General features: G+C 35.2%; 1 protein-coding gene across 6 annotated transcripts in view; it reads right to left on the bottom strand.

Moving 5' to 3' along the window:
• LOC149088342 (ras-related protein M-Ras-like) overlaps window positions 1–18896 on the bottom strand; it is a 165821-nt gene that overhangs the window by 93258 nt on the left and 53667 nt on the right. For all 6 annotated transcript variants that reach the window (XM_089247214.1, XM_089247220.1, XM_089247226.1 and 3 more), the window contains one exon: window positions 17599–17752. In XM_089247214.1, coding sequence (XP_089103340.1) covers window positions 17599–17752 — 154 coding nt within the window. The remainder of the gene's footprint in view (window positions 1–17598; window positions 17753–18896) is intronic.

Consider the following 18896-nt stretch of genomic DNA (forward strand, 5'->3'; position numbering starts at 1 on the left):
TGCCATACTGTTGTCATTCTGTGACTCGTTAAAATAATAATAAATTAATAACATCTTTAACATCTTCCTCCCTTTAGGAGAAAACCATAAGTTGTTCAGAAATTACAACTTCTGATTCATTACCCAGCATCGTAAGAATTCATAAAATAATCAATCCACATACATACTTTTCGGTTGTCACCAAAGTGTTCTAAAACCTTCAAAGTTTCGGTCAAAAATATAACTCGTAGCAGCATCACATAAATTATAAAAATATTCTAAAAGTGATATTCATTCCTCCTCCCCCAATTATTCAAAATAAAAAACCACAGCTGACAAAGATTTTTCTTACAAAATTATTTATATTTGCAGCAACTCTTTATTCACCTCTTGCTCAAAGTAGATCAACACATACACAAAATTAAGGTTTTCAATTTTCCTTCTTGTTTTTCAGTGAAACTCAAATTGTTGTAAAATGGAAGCAAATTTAAGGACATTCAACACGATGTTTGGCGATTTAGCACTCATTATTTGTGACATTGCCGATTTAACACTCGTTTTTTGGCGAAATTTACAAACTAACTCATTTTTTTGGCAAAATTTACAAATTAACACTCATAATTCAGCAGACTAGCTCTTTTATTCATGAAATGAATTTTTTCTCCCACAAAACATCGGGATTTGATGCAATGATGATCATAGGTGTAAACTTAATGAAAATATTGGTGGGGGGGGGGGCCTCAGGCTCAAATAATGGAACCTCGTTTATACGACGCGTTGTATAAATGCGAAAACCATATAACTGAAACTTTTTTCGAAAATTACCCCTCCCCCTTTTTTTCAGACGTTTCCCAAAAAAAATGTTTGTAAAAAATCTGTCGTTTTGATTCAAAATCTTAGCGGTTCTCAACTGGGGCTCCTTGTACACTCTCCAGGGGCACCGCGACCGCTCGAGGAAAATAAAAAAAACAGCAAAATTTAAAAAAAGTTATTATAAATATTTTTTAAATATTAAAAATAAATCAGTAATTTCAATGGATAATTAAAAAATGGGCCTACAGGGCTTGTTGGATCGTTTTGTTTTTTTTTCTCTCGATGCACGTGCGGGAACCGGTTGTTACAATGCTGTATGCAAATGGGGGGGGGGGCGGCGTGCTCTCACCCTCACGGGAGCATGGATATACAGACTGATTTTTTCTCTATAGGTTTGATGTCTGTTTTTTACGCATGTACGTATGTCGGGATTCGATTTGTTTCTTCCTTTTGATTGCCGGCTGTATTTTTGATGAAAGTGAATGATATCGTTTTTTGCAACTTCTATGGAATAAAAGTTCAAAATGAGTTCAAAATGAACTTTCGATTGTGTGTTGTTTTTCTTTCTTCAGCTCAGTCGGTACACTCTGCCCCCAGCAGGGCTTCGCCATAGAATTTTTTTACTAAAGAGGGCTCCGCGAGTCAAAAAAGGTTGAGAACCGCTGGTGTACATGTTTGCTATCAGCAGGGCCGGAAATACATGGGGAGGGGCTGAGGAGGCAACTGCCCTGGGCGGCAAAATTTAGGGGGGGCGGCAGTTTCAGGTGCGCAGAACAACATTACAAAGTTATTGAATGTGGGGGCAGCAAAATCATATTTGCTCCAGTTGGCAAAAATCCTAGTTATGGCCCTGGCTGTCACCATACCATAGCCCGTTCAATAATTATTTCAGTACCTGTTAAAAGCCATTGAACCAGTCAATCATCTTAAATTTTATAGCTTTTTCAAAAAAAAAATATGCATGAGAAACTACAGTTGGTCTCGCTTAGTTTTTCCGCTTAAGTTTCTTCATAACATGTTTTTGAAAACAGGGAAACACTGTATTTCAGTGAGACGTTCTTACCAATTGAAAAATTATGTGCTTTGATTGATAGAAATGGTGTTTTCCAAAGACTTAGAAGTTCCAATCAAAGTGAAAACATTGATTAACTGAAGTGTATACAGGCAGGGTCCTGGGTAAAGCAGGAATTAAGGCTCTTGCAACAAGAGTCAAAGATGTGAATGTATGTTGTTTGAATTTCGGGGGATCAAAGTTATAAAGGCTTCATTTGCCCATGCAGAAATTAGGCCCTGTATACAGGGATAATGCATAGGAATGTATAGCAACTGAAGCCAAATGTCGTACAAATGAGTAAGGTCAGAAACGTAATAGGGAGACGTATAGAAAGGGTTCCATTACATTTTCCTAAATGCAATAAAATCTCCACAGATGATCACCTGTACCCAAACACAAATATACTTCAATGGTCACCTCTATTCTTCAGTGTAAAATTTCTATGGTGGAGCTCCATATCCTCTCTTTTATTTATCAAATTTATTGATTCATTTTATTTTCTTGAAGTGACTGCGGAGCCCACGAGAAGTGCATACGGAGCACCGGTTGAGAACTGCTGCTTCAGTGAAAAGATCCTTTAACTTTTTGTTCCATAGCCCCTTTTAAAAACCTTCTCTCGAGCCCACCCATAGGATCCTATATTAAACCCACAGCTTCCACCAATCCTCTGGACTACATCACCCCTTTCCCCCAGTGGTGATATTTCACACTTCAGAAAACACACTGCTCTAGTGGCCATTCTTGGTTATTATACAACTTAATTTAATGAAAGGTCACCAGCGGGAGATGGGAAATTGACCTTTTTATTTTTCATTTTTTTTGCTTTATTTACAAATTTGTTATGATTAGTCATGTTTTCTTTTACAAAATTTCAGAATAAGTCCATATTTTCAAGTCGTGCAGAAGATGAATTAAATTTTTTTAATTTTTTAAATTAATATTGCTCATAATACAATAAAAGTTCATTATAACGACAGCTCACAACTATGAGAAAAATTTTCATTGTAATATACTTCTCATTATAAATGACTTTTCACGTTTTAATCTGTAAGGACAAAAATTTATTGAAAGTTTCTGCATTGGAACACCTTCGAGATAATTACGTTCTAATAGTAACGAATGAACAGAGCTCTAGTCATGAAATTTCATTTTTCATCTCAAAGCGTGTAAGACGTTTTTTCATAAAATTTCCTATCAAAGCGGTTTAGACGACCAACTGAACAATTAAAAGTCTGAAACTCTTACATTCACGCTCACTTCCATGGATCTGTCAACATTTTCCATTGAATCAGAAATTCACCATTTTAAAATAGTTTGATGTGTTTGGCTGCTCAAACTTCAAGGAACTTTTGACTACAATGGGCCATACCTGAAGCCTGGGTGCTTTATTTCCTTGTCATTCCTTTTTCAAGTAAAAAATAAAATCTCTCAGGAGAAAAATCCGTCAATTGTTGGCCAATTGCGAACAATGTTCGGCTACTTTCGGTATGGTACCGGGGCGTATTTACTGCGTAAATTCACTTCGTTTCACAAAATGAGAACAAATACGATTTTTTGTAGAATCGCCCGGTCGAATCGTAATACAATTTTCCGAAATCGTTGCAGAATAAAAAACGAAATCTGTAAAAACTATCATTAATATCCAGTCATCAAGCCGGGTTTCGAACCGGCTAGGGCCGTTAATGCGCAGTGATGGTAGATTAAATTTCAGTTGGCTATCCTTTGAGAAAAATGCTGTTGCCACGACGCAGAAGCAGCTCTTGCGCCAAATCCATGATGAAAGAGCGAAAAAGAAATTTTTGATTGTAAAAAAAGGGAGAAAATGTTTGTCCACTCTGGAGGGTCGAAAAATCCGAGATGAAAGTGCGCAAAAGATTATTTTTATTAGGAATTGCAGGGCCAATACAAATCTGACATAGCTTCTATATTCAGGTGTGAAATATGTGGAAGTTAAATGGTGGTAGACTACAGTTGTGTGGAATACTCAGAAAGAAATTGTTGCATAATGGGAGCGAATTTCAGGACATATAACACGATGTTTGGCGATTTAGCACTCTATTTGGCGATTTAATACACGTTATTTAGCGACGTTGGCGATTTAATACTCGTTGTTTGGCGATTTAGCACTCTATTTGGCGACATTGGCGATTTAATACACGTTATTTGGCGACGTTGGCGATTTAATACTCGTTATTTAGCGAAATTTACAAATTAATTCGTAATTCGGCGGACTAGCTCTAATTCATGAAATGAATTTTTTTCCCACGAAACATCGGGATTTGACACAATGACGATTGACCATAATAATTTCTGCTGCTTGCAGTGGCGACTTTTTTTTTTTAAGACGGAAACCGCGGGCGGCTGTTGAGAAACACTGAACTAGAGTAAACCATCTTCAGCTGTAGGATTAAGGATATGATCGAGGTTTCACGATGAAAAGCCAGACGAAGGGCCGATAATTTGAATAAGGAGCTGCGGTTACCACAATCCGATTTGCGGGGAACGATAAGAAGAATCGAGAGAAGGAACTTGCCAGGAAAATCCAATACGCATCTAAATTCAATTTCATTCCTCCAAATTTTGTGGAGGACTGAAAGTACTCTTTCAAATTTTGCGTAACTTTTTTTTTCCGCATAAGATAAAATACCACTTAAAAAAAGAAAAATGTTTAAAAATAATATAAATTTTTTTTTTTTAAAATACCTCCTCTTAAAATTACTCTTCAAAATCATTTTCCCGGATAATTCTAAGTGCGACTACGGAAGATGGGAGAAAGGGGTGGTGTTGAAGTACGAAGGAATAAAACACGCTCCCTGGGAAAGAATTGTTTCGTGGCACGCGAAAACAAAACTTTTTTTTGTGCCCTTTTCCGAAAATCTGGGAATTTAATGCGCTGAGCGCGCCATTGTACACACGAAATAAGAGAAATATAAGTATTTCTCTTTCTCCTCTAAGGCAATAGTTCTCAACCTTTTCAAGCGCGCGGCCCGGTTTCATCTATTTTTGTGAGTCGAAGGCCCGGTCAAACACATGACCAAAAAAAAATGAATGAGGAAAAATGAAACGGCAAACACTCCTGGGCCTAAGTAAACTGGAGTGACGACTTCCTATACAATAACATAGACGTGCGTGAGCCGACGCGGAGGAATACAAAAGTGGGCATAACGGAGCGAGACGGGCAAAACATTGCTATTTCAGCATGTTAACAATGGATGGGGAAACTTACATCTCGAGTGTTTTTTTAAGTTGTTTTCATATTATTTCATTAGTATAGTTGTCCATCTGCACATACACAAATGGTGATACTGTGTTCTGCCTATAATTGCTCCAACCAATGATGAAATTGAAGGAAGATGGAAATAAACTTCAGTTTCATAAGTAAGTGCACATGGTTTTATGTTAAAAGATGCATTCATTTCTGTACTACAATCGTAAAATTAAACGCATGTAGTTCATTTTACGTTCAATTTCTGTTTAATGAGCATAATTCAAAATAAATAAATATCACATGAATTTCAAACTTCAAAAATATTTTTTGCAATCGTGTAGAAATTGCTTATTACTGTTGGGGTTAGAATTTTTATGACAGAAATACTGACGAAATATGCTTCTTTAAAAATTGCATTTATGTCCAAAAAAAACTGATAATGCCTTAAAGAACTAAAATTAACCCGTGTAAATATCAAAGAACCTAAACTCTTTGTGAGAATGAGTAGTAGTTAAATGCAATTAATACTATTTACATCATCAGTTTTTGCTAAATATGAAAAGCGAAATATGTAAAATCATAAATGTATCATAATCATCAAAGTGTTATAATTATGTTTATATCTAATTTTATTATTATTATAATTATCAAACAATTATCATTGTTAAGCTACTATTATCAACAATGATTGATTGATTCTATTGCTTTCTTGAAGCCTGGTAATGAATATACTTTTTTTTTTAAATAAAGGTTTCCCTCTTCGAAACCCAGAAGTTCTTAAACAATGGATGGAAGCTGTGAAAAAAAGGTCTTGACATCCTGCTGAAACATTTGTTATTTCTGCTGAGAATTTCGCAGCTGACAGCTATAACTCATCTTCTCAACGCTATTTGAAAGAACATGCTGTTCCTACTATATTCAATTTTCCACATCACCCTCAACCTTTGTAAAAGCGATGCTGATCACTTATTAAACGCCCTCCACTGGTAAGATATTAAGTTATTTTTCCTTGTTTAAGTGGTTTCAAATTTTAAGTACAGTCAGCCCCACTTGAATGGTTATCAACAGTTCCGGCGCATAATATTTAATTAACCAGTGTATTCAATTATGCGACGAACAGTCAAATTGCCATTGTGCACCATAGTACACAGCTTTTATATTGCAAAATATATATATATATAATATATATAGTTATATTTAGATAATTTTCAAAATCTTGGCAACTTCTGTTTTCGAGTAAAAATTTGAAAACTTTATTTGCAAACTATAATGGAAAATTACAGTAAAACCTCCTAACAACGACCACTAACAGGACCATCCAAAATAAATTAAGCCTTCTTTCCAGGGCATCTTTATGTTCAGTCCGATAGCTGAAGATGTTCTTGTGAAAAGAAGATTGACACATCCCTCCCAAAAAATTTACGCCTTGGATATTTCTATTCATTTGTTATTTGCAATGTCCATTTTTTGTATTGAACCATGCCTTGAAGTAGGGAGTGCCACATAAACAAATCTTTTCTAGTAATTGGACAGCTTGTGTATTCGTGTTGACAGCATGTCTTATGTTGTCCCCCTCTAATCTAAGATTTTTTTCCCCCTCCACTGCCTTTAACACCTATCTAGCATTTATACCCAGGAATAGAAAGCATACACACACAGTCTTTCTTTTAATATAATTTGGTGGGGGGGACTGCCTTGAAAATCAACTTGAATTTTTTTTTTTTAATTTTTCTCATCGTGCTAAACATATTTTTTCAACTTCGTGTTAAGTGATCGTTCAGAAATAGTTGATAAGAGGTTACTTGTAATGCTAATCCTAAGACAGAATCCTTTGGTTTCAAGAAAATATGGCAGTAGTTCGGAGGTTGCCATTAGAAGAGGTTTACTGTATATGAAATTAATATTTTAATTAGGATTTTTTTTTTTTTTGCAGATTTTTAAAATGTTGAAAACTGCTGTTCACAATCATGACAACATGGCTAACACTGATGAATCATGTTTAAAATGAATTTGAAGCAACTGCTACAGAATCATCAGAACTGGCTACAGTCACTTTGTCAAGGGAGGATTGCCCTAATTTTCCAGATCAGTTCTGAAGTCAGATAGCCCCACCAAAGCTGAACTGAGGCGCAAAATAAAACTGCTCCAGTAAAAATTGAAACGGAAGCACACCCCCCCCCCCCTGGATTGTGCTCTAATAATTGACTGTCTATTAGGATAGGTCCTGTAAGATTTGATTTGTGTGACTTACATGTTCTTCCATGTCAACTTCCCAATTAATGAATACACACAATGCCCTGCTTTCTTCATGTTGGCACCTCAGCATAATTGTGAAAATGCCAATTTAATGTTCTTTTAAATTCTAATGTATTGCCTGTGAAATAATATCTTTTATTGAAATTTTGGGCCACCACCTGGTCATCTTCCTTAATGTGTTGATTACTGTTGAGCTATGTATGAAATAACTATTACAAAGCCTTAATTAGAGGAAAAAGTGTTAGTTTCTGGTACCCTTGCAATGTGAAAAAACATGGCAGTTGTAGAGTCATGATGAAAATAAATCTAATGAAAATGTTAAAGAATTTCTTATATGCTGTGAATAATTGCATATGTTGGAGGGAAGAAAATCCCTTCAAATTTAGAGAGTTTGTCAATATAAAATACTAGACAAAGGTTTGCATTGTATATATTGTATTTTTACTGATTTGTACAATTACCCTTCCATATATAATACACACTTTCTCTATCATCTAGGATTCTAATGATTCAGGTATAGAAGAACATTTATATTTCTCTATTTCAGCAATAAAAAACTTTTATCAGATAGAATATAAAGATATACATCAGAAGAAAATAATGATCTTGGTATTACAGAGAACTCTTGTAGTTTCTAACAGCATCTTTTAGGTTTGTACAAATTTGAGGTCTGGACTCCATAAAAATAAGAAAACGAGCAAGAAGTTGCCTATCCTCTCCAATTTTAACCAATTCATCACCAATCTTAAATACAATCTTCTTGTTGCATATACTGAATGTTCTTCATTTTCTACACTGGATGCCCAATTGACATTTTAGTAGTTTCGTGTTCCAGTCCATTTCTTACAAATTCTTCGAATTTCAATTTGCCTTTCAGGTCACGATTTAGAATATCATCCTTTCCAGATTCTCTGGAACCTTCATAGATGAAGCAATATTCATTAGTGTGGTGTTATCTCTTTAGTCCTTCACAATGATTACGAATACTCTCTTTCCCAACAGCTGCATTGTGAAAAATTCTTAGCGCCACGGATGTCTGTTAGAAGATGGATGTCATGGAAGTTGATAGTGATTCCTGGGCTGTTTAGAGACTTCATTCGGACAGTACTTTTCATAGACACTTGAAAAAATGTGTGGTATTTCTGGTGCACACAAGAAATACCTTTCGAGCACATTTTCATTCTGACTTGAACCAATAACTCCACCAATATTCTCCAGGTCTTTAATTTTCTGTTACAAGTTCTGGTCTGCAAATAGTTTAGTAAATAGCACATTGGATTTGGATATTGCAAAACTCCCAGTTTCAAGAGAATTCCATACTTCTTGGTATGTTGTTTCAAAGGTCCTTCATCTGCGCTATGTATACAGGAATATGCGTTGCATAATGAAATATAAGCAGCACGGATAAAACTTCACAAGGTTGTTTTACAAAGTTGTGGAATACTGTACGTTTATATGCTTTAATTTCTTAGTGCATGGTGAGATGCAAAACAAACATGAAGTTCTCCTACTCAGAGAAGCCACTTTTGATTGCCAGTAGACAATGGGATTTTTCAGAACATGTTCATACAAGTCCATGTCCATCATCATTATGACTTTAGCTGCTGGTCCATGAACTAAGGTTGCAATTTCTTCTCTCAGCCATGCACATAACTGTGCAAAGTGCAGGATGACTGCGTAAAGAGGGTGTACCCAGGATCTGAACTAAAGGAGGGGAAGGGCAACTCACAGATACTAAACTGATACGTCTGTGCTGTGTGCCAATTACCAACCTTTAATTTCTCTTCTGGGGAAGGCAGCTGCCCCTAGCTGGGTACATCCATGTGCATTACTACCCATTGGTGGCAATCTCATTAATGGCGCCACTGCAGCACTATACATTTTGTTGACCTTCTCTCCATTTTCTTGTACGTGAAGCAGAATAAATTTGATGAAGCCAATGAGGGCACGATATGCTTCTTGAGTACAGATTTTTTTGTGATTTTTATTTGCTTGTGACATGACTGAGACACTTCTACTTGGAAATGAAACTACCATACTTGTGTGAATGGTTACATCATCACGGTGTAAGTAACAGGAAAAGAACCATACTAAATCACTAACTTTGTATATCTTGATATTAACATCACTGTCTAACGTAAAATTAGTGAAAGTTATTGTGTTTCTGAAATATTTGGAACTGCTTTCTATAACATTTGCCTTTCAAAATAGCTTTCACAATATATGAACTATAATTTTAAACAGGAATACATACATATGTATGCCTATCTTGATTGTAAATTCATATTTCTTGACCCCAAAAACATACAATTTGACATACTGGTCAATAGTGTGCCATGAATATTAAATAAATTGGTAAATGGCAGCCATCTTGGATGAAATGCTGAAAATCACCTCGAAAATGTGTAAAAAAATGGCACCCAAGATATTTGGAATCCACATACACAGAATATAAAAAAAATATATCAAACTTGACGCAACAATCCAGCTGGAGCCACATTTCATTCCCTACTTACTGGATTTTTCACCTCAGACCTTGATGAATAGGTCTTAGAGCTCTCATTTGGTCATTAGTGAAAGAAAACATCGGACAAAACCTGTCCGGGGTAATTCCGAATCTTAATAATAACAACGTGATCTTCATGTATTCCCAAGGGATCAGCATGATCTGCCCAGGAAATTTGTTAGTGTTAGTAGACATCCATACCCGAACCGGGATTCGAACCCGGACCTGCACAGTGAGAAGCTTTTTTTTTTTCTTTTACCGAGCACAACTCAGGTCTATCGCCATAGGCAATTTTCTACCTAGTGATTTGTGCCGGAAGTGTAAGTACCTAACAGTCTGAATGCGTATCTAGTGTTATGTATGATTTTTCAGTGCTGCCATCTATATCTCAGAAGTGAAGTGAGTGATGTGTAATGACTGAATATTTGTACTGTTTGTAGGTCTGTTGCTCTCTGTGGCGAGACTTTTTAAAGGGGAGACCGGCTCCCATTTGCGCCTCGAAGTTGGGAACCACAGAAAACCAACTTCAGCCGACCACACAGTGAGAAGCTAGTTCCTTAACCACTGGACTGCCAGGCGGCAAGGTCTTCTCAGTAGTAATTTTTTTTTTTGTCTTAAACCTTTCCTTCTGGCTCACCGGCGATTAATTGGTTCATTCTACAGGGCCAGTCTTCTTTCATTAGGCAGTCTTCTTGTGCCAGAGCTACACAATGAGCTTGCTCCTAAAACAGCCAGATACAGACTTTTCTTCCATTATGATTTTTTTTTAATTACGTTCTTTAAATTCAGCTCATGGTCCCACCACTCTCATCTTGATTATTTTATTTCTTTTGGCTGCCGTTGCCATTTTCAATTTTTCAAGTTTGTGTTCCATTACCTCTTTCTTATGCACTCTGTCCCTCAATCTTTTCTTTGCCTTTCCTATCACTAGTGGAAGTTTTTAACATCCAATATGTTCAGAACATCGGTCTCCACAGTGCTCAAAATGCACATAGACCAGAAGAAAGAATTATGTTGTGTGTTTTCCTTTGCAAAAAAAATTTTTTTTTTCATTTATATAAGTATTATTGTATGAACTACAATGTTTATTTTTTTACATCACAAATCCAACTTTTTGTAACACGTCATGTAAAACTGGAGAGGGGCAACTGGAATGTATTTCAAGGCTGCACTTTTAAGGGGCTGCAAGTTTTGCACATGGAAAAAAAATATTTTAGGAAACAATGAAAAATGCTGTGCAGGGAACTAACCCCTTTTCTGCCAGTGGGAGTGGGCAGCAAAATCAAGTTTGCCCTCACTCCCACTAAACTTCTGCATGTTGCTTCGTTGCATATTTAATTTTCTTCTATGACATTTATCACTTATATCACTGAATTCCGGTGGTATTTATTCCCTTCAGCCAAACAGACTATATATTTGTTTATGGATTTAGCACCAACTACACACAATACTTGTTTTCCTTTCCCTATAGGCAGTATTGCCTCTTAAATTTGTCCTCTTTTCTTTCGCTAGTGTCTATTTGAAGAGGGATAGTCCTTTTTTCTCAACATCTACTAAAGGTCTTGTAACACCACAACCAGGGTTGGTGAAAACAGTTTTTTTTTAAAAAAACCAAAAAACTGGGTTTTTTTGGTTTTAAATAGTATTAACATTAAAAACAATAAAATTTCTGAAAAAACATTCAAACTTTTATTAATTAACTGAAATAAAATATTTATTAATGTAATTAACACTATTTGCACATTAATTAATCAATAAATATTTCTTACATTTTAACAAAAACCAACTTTTGCAATTTAATTATTTTTTGCAACTCAATGGATCACCGTGTGTTTGAAAATTCTTTTAATGTTATTAATCATATAATATATAAAAGTTTTTTTCTCCAGTTACTTTTAGTATACTTAATAAGGAAGCTATTTTGCAAAAACTTATAAAAATTAGGTGAATATAATGTATTTAATAAAGCATAAATAATGCAGATTTATTAGCAATGATTTACGACATACAGGGTGATTATAACTAAGGTTCTGATTTCAAAACACTGTAAAAAAAGAATGATTGTCAGAATGACTTGAAAATTTACATGAATATTCCTGAAGAAATGGAATTTTATCACAAAAAAATGAGTAACTTTGCCTGGTTTTAATTTATACAAAAATTGCCACGTTTTTAAGACAAATAAATTACACTGGTCGAATGGTCGACGCGTTTCGGCTCTTCAGGTCCTGATGACGGCTCTCCATTGAAGAGCCGAAACGCGTCGACCATTCGACCAGTGTAATTTATTTGTCTTAAAAACGTGGCAATTTTTGTATAAATGGAATTTTATTTGGTAAAGGAAAAAAAATACAACTTACTCAAGAAATGTTGAATATGTTGTCCACCGTGTTCTGGATATGAGATGAAAGCAAACATTCTTGTTCAGCAACAGAGTATGCCATGGTCATGATGTGTATGAGCTTGCAATTCACCTTTATTCAACCAACCTCTCCCCCCCCCCCCATTAATATTCGCGAGGAACTGCTAACATATAGGGGATGCGCTGGAGATTGCAACTCACCAAAGTTTGCACTCTGACCACTGCTCATAACATTTTGTGGCACCCCCCCCCCCCCCCCCGCCAGAAGTTGCAAGGGTTAAGTTGCATCCTGTTATTGTCACAATGGGTCTTCAGCAGCTGCTTTGCTGGTATTGCAATGTGCAAGAAGTTGTTCTATCCACACACTGATGCTGTGGAAGTGCCGAAATGATGTGGTTGCACAAAATAGATTATACTGCTGGCCAAGTGTACAGCATCATCTACTTTCACATTTTGCACTACTTGCACTTTTTTTCCTTTTGCAAAAGAAACTTCCATTGCTCCAGGAGTATTCATGCAAATTTTCAAGTCATTCTGACCAGTACTTATTGTATAGTTTTGGAATCAAATCTTAAATTATAATCACCCTGTATATTGCTGATTATTTTTCATAAATCTGTTACTACTTTCCAGTAGAACCTTTGATTAACTGGGCTTACCATGAAAGTATAAAAAAAAACAACTATTGAATATTAAGAATGGGAGATATACAGTAGATGTGCTACTTCTTATGGGAAAGAAAATGTATGTGAAGGTAATGTAACTACTAGTACACTAGTCTTTGTCCTTTAAGGACAGCTGGTGTCTATATTGGATTATAGGACCACCTGCCCCTAGCATGATGGTGTCACTACTGTTGCTGCTTCTTTGTGAAGGGAAAAAGAAACCTGCGAGAAATACACCACTACATTTAGATGTGTGATGCAATCCTTATTCATGAATTGGCTGAAGATAGAGCATCAGAATGTAGCCAAAGGTTAGAAAATGTGACAAGAATGAGAAATTTTGGCTTCTGTATATAGCTTTAAATAACTAAGATATTTCATATGAAAAAAATATATATATTCTGGCCACTTTTATGGGACTTTTTGAAAAAAAAACACTTATAAAATCTTATGTCATTTAAAGATATTTCATCAGAATGTACTCCAAGGATATAAAATGTGGTAAAAACGAAACATTTTGGCTAATAATGAACCAATATGATATTTTTCAAGGAAAAAAATTATATTTAGGCCACTTTTATTTGATTTTTTGAAAAAAACCAATTGGTTAAAACCAAGGTTCAAATCATGGTTTAAACCAAACAACCCTGACCACAACTGCCTTGAAACAACCAGGGTTGGCAGGTTTTTGACGTTAAAATTGTCACAGCAAAACCCTCCATCAAAAACCTCAAATACTGTTTTTCAATACAAAAATTCCCATTGGAAGTACATACGTTAATTGCATGCAATGTTTAAAGTAACTATATTATACAAAGACTAAATATTTAATATGATTCTAAAACAGTTTTCCACTCTCTACAGAATTATTTTGGACAAAAAATATATGGGTTTTTTTTCTTGTAAAATATACAATTTGAAGTTTTACAGTTTATTCTTACTTTTGTACTATGTTATGGTATATTTACTAGCATTTATAAGGCAATGGTTTCCAATTGAAGCTGTATTTAAATGAGCAAAACAAATGCTTTGAGTATCAAGTCCTATCAGCTCTGCTATGGTTGAAAATACTCTTTAAAACTCTAAATTTATACAACCTGAGCTCTAAGAATTTTTTTAGGTTAAAATAAATTAGTTTAATTAATGTATCAGCAGATTCTGCGTGTGAATTTTTACATGCAGACCTGCCAACCTCAGAAGAAAAAAAGATAATACTGTATCCGTAAAAAAGTGTAACACAGCATGTTTTGCAATTTACGGAGGGGGGGGGGGGGGTAAGGGAGTACCCCATACTAAAATTTATAAGGAGGAAATTCATAATTATAATCTGAAAAAGTAATTGCTGCATGTGAAAATATATGGTTTACTTAAAAAAAAAAAATTCTCAAAAAGACAACAGATCAGTAAAAATTTTTTCTCTTGCCTATCTCTTGACATTTTTGCGCTACTATTTCATCTAAAATGAAATATAATTTCACTCACTGGGACACACAGTCCCCTGAAAACATTAAAAAAGTAAAAATTCATTAGATGAATGCTAAAGTGTTGAAAACCATCCGATATTTATAACTCAAAATTTAACATTTTAGTCACCTGAATGAATGATATTAATAGAACTTTATATAATAGTATAATATTACACTGGAATCAAGTGCATTATTTTTTGTCGAAAATTTCCAAAAATCCTGAAAACTCTCGAACCTGAATAGCGAAACAATAAAAAGTAATTCTATATTTCAGACATGGTGAAATTTCTGCAATACTCAAATATCGAGAAAATATTGGTTTATTATTGCAAATCTAGCCTATCGAAAATGTGTGAATTATGAACTCAATTTTTCGCACAAGTTCATTTAAAAAATTTGGCTTGAATTTAAAAAATAAAACACTATATAATTCACGAGACCATAAAGGGTTAGGATGGCATGCAAATTTCGGAAGAATATTGATGCATCAAATGAATGCTAAAGGACTCGTACATCACTCAGTATACTGTCTAATACAGAGGCGAGAGACTTGAGACATCATTTCGGCACATAAGCCACACCAGTAAAACTGCCGCGAAAACTCCCAGCGGTGTTCCACTGTTTCTCACTGTGCTGGAATTTTAGGCAAGGTACCGTGGAGTGATGTAGACCAGTGTACTATCAATGATTCTAATGCCAACCAGATTGCGGCATAAGCAAAAAAAACTTCAATATTATCTATTTGGTAAAAAATCATATTTTTAGAAGAAAAAGCATACCATCAAATTAACTTGCTAAAATCGTAACAGTTGGCAGGTATGTACATGGAATAAAGCTTTGGGCAGATAGAGATATCAGAAAATCTAAAATATCAAAATAGATTTTTTTTTCTTCAGTAATTATAATTCTGAATATACACTCATGTCCATAAATTAAGGATAATGCGAGCTCCGGCAAATAAAGGTTCAGAAACAAAACAAACATTACTTATTCATAAAGCCCATTTATTAAACAAAAGATGAAGAACAAAAACAAGGGTGTATGTATGATACCATTCATAAAGCTACGATTTTTGCTCCCTGGAGCAATTTTAAAAAATATCTCCTTTACAAAAACTTACTATTACATAGTTGGTATGATGGTTAATACATTGTATGTCTTCCATGCGATGAAATACAGTCCATAGAACGCCTAGGCATGCTGAGTATCAAATTATCGATCTGATCTCGGGGAAGATCACTCCACTCAGCAAGCAATGCTCTCCGAAGTTCCGGTACACATGTAGGAGGTGGTTGACGGGCTGCAACTCGTCGGCCAAGCATGTCCCACACATGCTCTATCGGATTCAAGCCAGGTGAGAATGCTGGCCATTCCGTACGGGTTATATCCTCAGATTCAAGGCATTCGTTCACGATGTTTGCTCGGTGAGGACGGGCGTTGTCATCCATGAACACAAATTCTGCGCCCATGGCACCCCTAAACAAATATACATGTTGTTCCAGAATGATGTCCCGATAAATTTGGGCTTTCATGGTTCCGGTTTGAACATGCAGATCTGTTCTGGAACCCAGTATAATTCCACCCCAAACGAGCAATGCTGCACCACCGTAATGGTGTTGTCTGGGTGGTAATGGGTACCTGACATTCTTCATATGAAAGGCCGACGTGAATCAGACTACAAGCTAAACCTGGACTCGTCGAAAAACATCACACAAGCTCAATGACGATGTCCACATTGCATGTTCTCTACTCCAGGCTAATCGCTGCCGACAGTGAGTTGGCGTGAGTGGAACACATCTGACAGGCCTGCGAGCATATAGACTAATATCTCCCAAACGTCTGTACACGGTTTGCCTTGAAACTGTGGTACCCGTGGCTGCAGATAGCTGACGAGACCGGTCGGATGCTGTGCTCTGTCTGCTTCTTTTGGCAGTTACTGCCAAATACCGGTCTTCATTCGGCGTTGTAACTCAGGGGCGACCTGTACTGTAACGTCTACTGACATTTCCGTTATCTTGGAATCGTTGCCAAAGCCTAGAGATGACACTTTGGGCAATTCCAAGTTCGTCTGATACTTCCATCTGAGTACGCCCACATTCCAGGATTCCGATAATTCTACCACGTAAAAAATCATCCGCATGCGTCCTCTGTGTCATAACTATTCGCTTATGGCACTGAGCGCCTTACAGAACTCTTGTGAACAATTTTAATTCTTTGCCACCATTCCTTATATACCTCCCTCTTACACTCTCGTCATTGTGACGTACTATCGGCATCATCTGGTGGCTTCCTGAAATTTGCATATCATTCTTGCAGATGTGTGTGATAATTCTACAGGTGAAATTTTTACTTTAGATTTTGATTTCCGTGTGATTCTGAATTATCCTTAATTTATGGATATGAGTGTAAAACCCTTTAATCTACATAAAAATGTTTTATTACTTAGTATATATCTATCAGGTTGAAAAAACTATTTCACAACATAAACAATAAGCTTTTGACCGTTTTAATAGTTTCTGAAGTCTAAACCCTAACTCTTATGTCCTATGATACATATTTTGAATAAGCAGCTCTAATTCACTTGGCAAATTGAACACAGGTAATGAGTAGCTTAGATAAATGAACCATAAAATTATATTTTGTATGTTCTAGACTCTTATGTTACAAATTTCAAAATATCAATTACAATTAACTTTGTTTTAATTATTGTAATAAATTAATGTTTAAAAATAAAACATTGTAATATGAAAAAAAAGTTTTTCATCATGTTATATACCTATTGTGTTCAAAACATTATCAAAAAGCATTCATTTAGGTTTTTGACAGTATTTGACAGTTTAAACCGGTTTTTGACGCTTTCATGTTAAAAACCAGTTTTTGACATCAATAACGCAACCCTGGAAACAACCATGAATCCTGTCATGCTGCACCGGTAAAGTTTTACAATTCAAATATATGCATACTTTAAAGGTTATGAGTGCACATACACACATTTATTTACTCTTGGTTATCATTTAAAAAAAATTTAATATACTAACGAAGCACAAAACAAATCTGTCCATCTACAGCTCATCCTAAGCCTTAAAGAGGAGTCTCTCTCCTGGTTGTTACAAATGCACACATAACCAATTTCACATTGTTTTCATTCTCCTTGATTTGAGCACAGATACCTTTTACATCGGCTGATCAGAATGTCTCTCATCAGTTAGATCAGATGAGAGACATTCTACTGTAGGGCAATATTCCATAAACAATTAAAAATAAAAACAATTGTTAAGAGGTGGCGTACCTATCTTTCACTCTCAAAATTTGTGTATGAAAGTTCCGAATGTTCTCAAAACTGGATTTATCCGTCACAGAATATACTAACAAAAAACCATCACCTTTGCGCATGTACTGTTCCCTCATGGCACTAAATTCCTCTTGTCCAGCAGTGTCTAGCACTAGAACATAAAATTCAGGCAAGTCAGTTTTTTAAAAAACCATTAAAGAAAATTACAAAAATGAAGAAAATTTACTACAAGACTTCAAAAGAAATTTAAGTCAGTAAGACACATTTTTGATACAAGCATGCAAAATCAATATGTTCAGAGCATGAGTCTCCACAATGCTAAAAATGCGCATATAGACCAGAAGAAAAAAAAGACAATTTTTTTTTCATTCATATAAGGATTATTGAATGAATTACAATGTTTATTTTATTACATCACAAATCCAACTTTTTGTAACATCATGTAAAACTGGAGAGGGGCAACAGGAATGCATCCAAAGGCTGCAATTTCAAGGGGCTGCAAGTTATGCACATGGTAAGTAAAAAATAAAAAATTTTACTTTAGGAAACAATGAAAAATAATGTGCAGGGAACTAACCTCTTTTCTGCCAGTGGGAGTGGGAAGCAAAATCAAGTTTGCCCTCACTCCCACAAAAATTCCAGTTATGACCTTGTTCAGAAGGATTTTAGAGACATTGGAATGAAAAAAAATTTTCCACACTTTAAAAATTCAGATATAAAGTGCATGTATAAGTACAAATGTATGTTGCACTTACGTTTGCACTTATACAATTACATGTATAAGTAATTGTAAAAGTGCCAATTTATTAACAAAAATTTGTTTGCTTTTACTATAACTCAGCTTGAACAGTTACATGATCCAATTTCTAAGTTTTAAGCCCAACTTCCAGAAAAAATTAGAAAATTAATAGAAAATAAAAAATATACAGGGTGGAATGAATATTCCAACAATCAGTTATGTGCCAAACTCCAAATGAAAGTACATTTCTCTGCCAGTCACTTTTTGAAAATTAACTGAAATATTCAATCCCATTAGAAACTAAGTTCTGCTTTTTTCCTTCATGATTAGCGTTTTCTCTTTCTTTGCAGTTTGATATTATAACCTTGTTATTATGTATAACTTATGTATTAGTTTCGTTTCCTATGATGGCAAATTTATCACCAGATTTATAAAGTGTTAGCCAAATGAGATCTGTTTGAAATTTTTTTAGCTAAATCAACTCTTTTTTGTCAAAATGTGGCAATTTGTTTATCTTCAATATCAAGCCAAATTTTTTGAGGTAAGGTGCATACAG

This window comes from Pholcus phalangioides, unplaced genomic scaffold (genome assembly GCF_987345545.1).
Source record: "Pholcus phalangioides strain wild (caught in Gottingen) unplaced genomic scaffold, Ppha-v1.0 ptg000003l_1, whole genome shotgun sequence".
NCBI classification, from domain to species: domain Eukaryota; kingdom Metazoa; phylum Arthropoda; class Arachnida; order Araneae; family Pholcidae; genus Pholcus; species Pholcus phalangioides.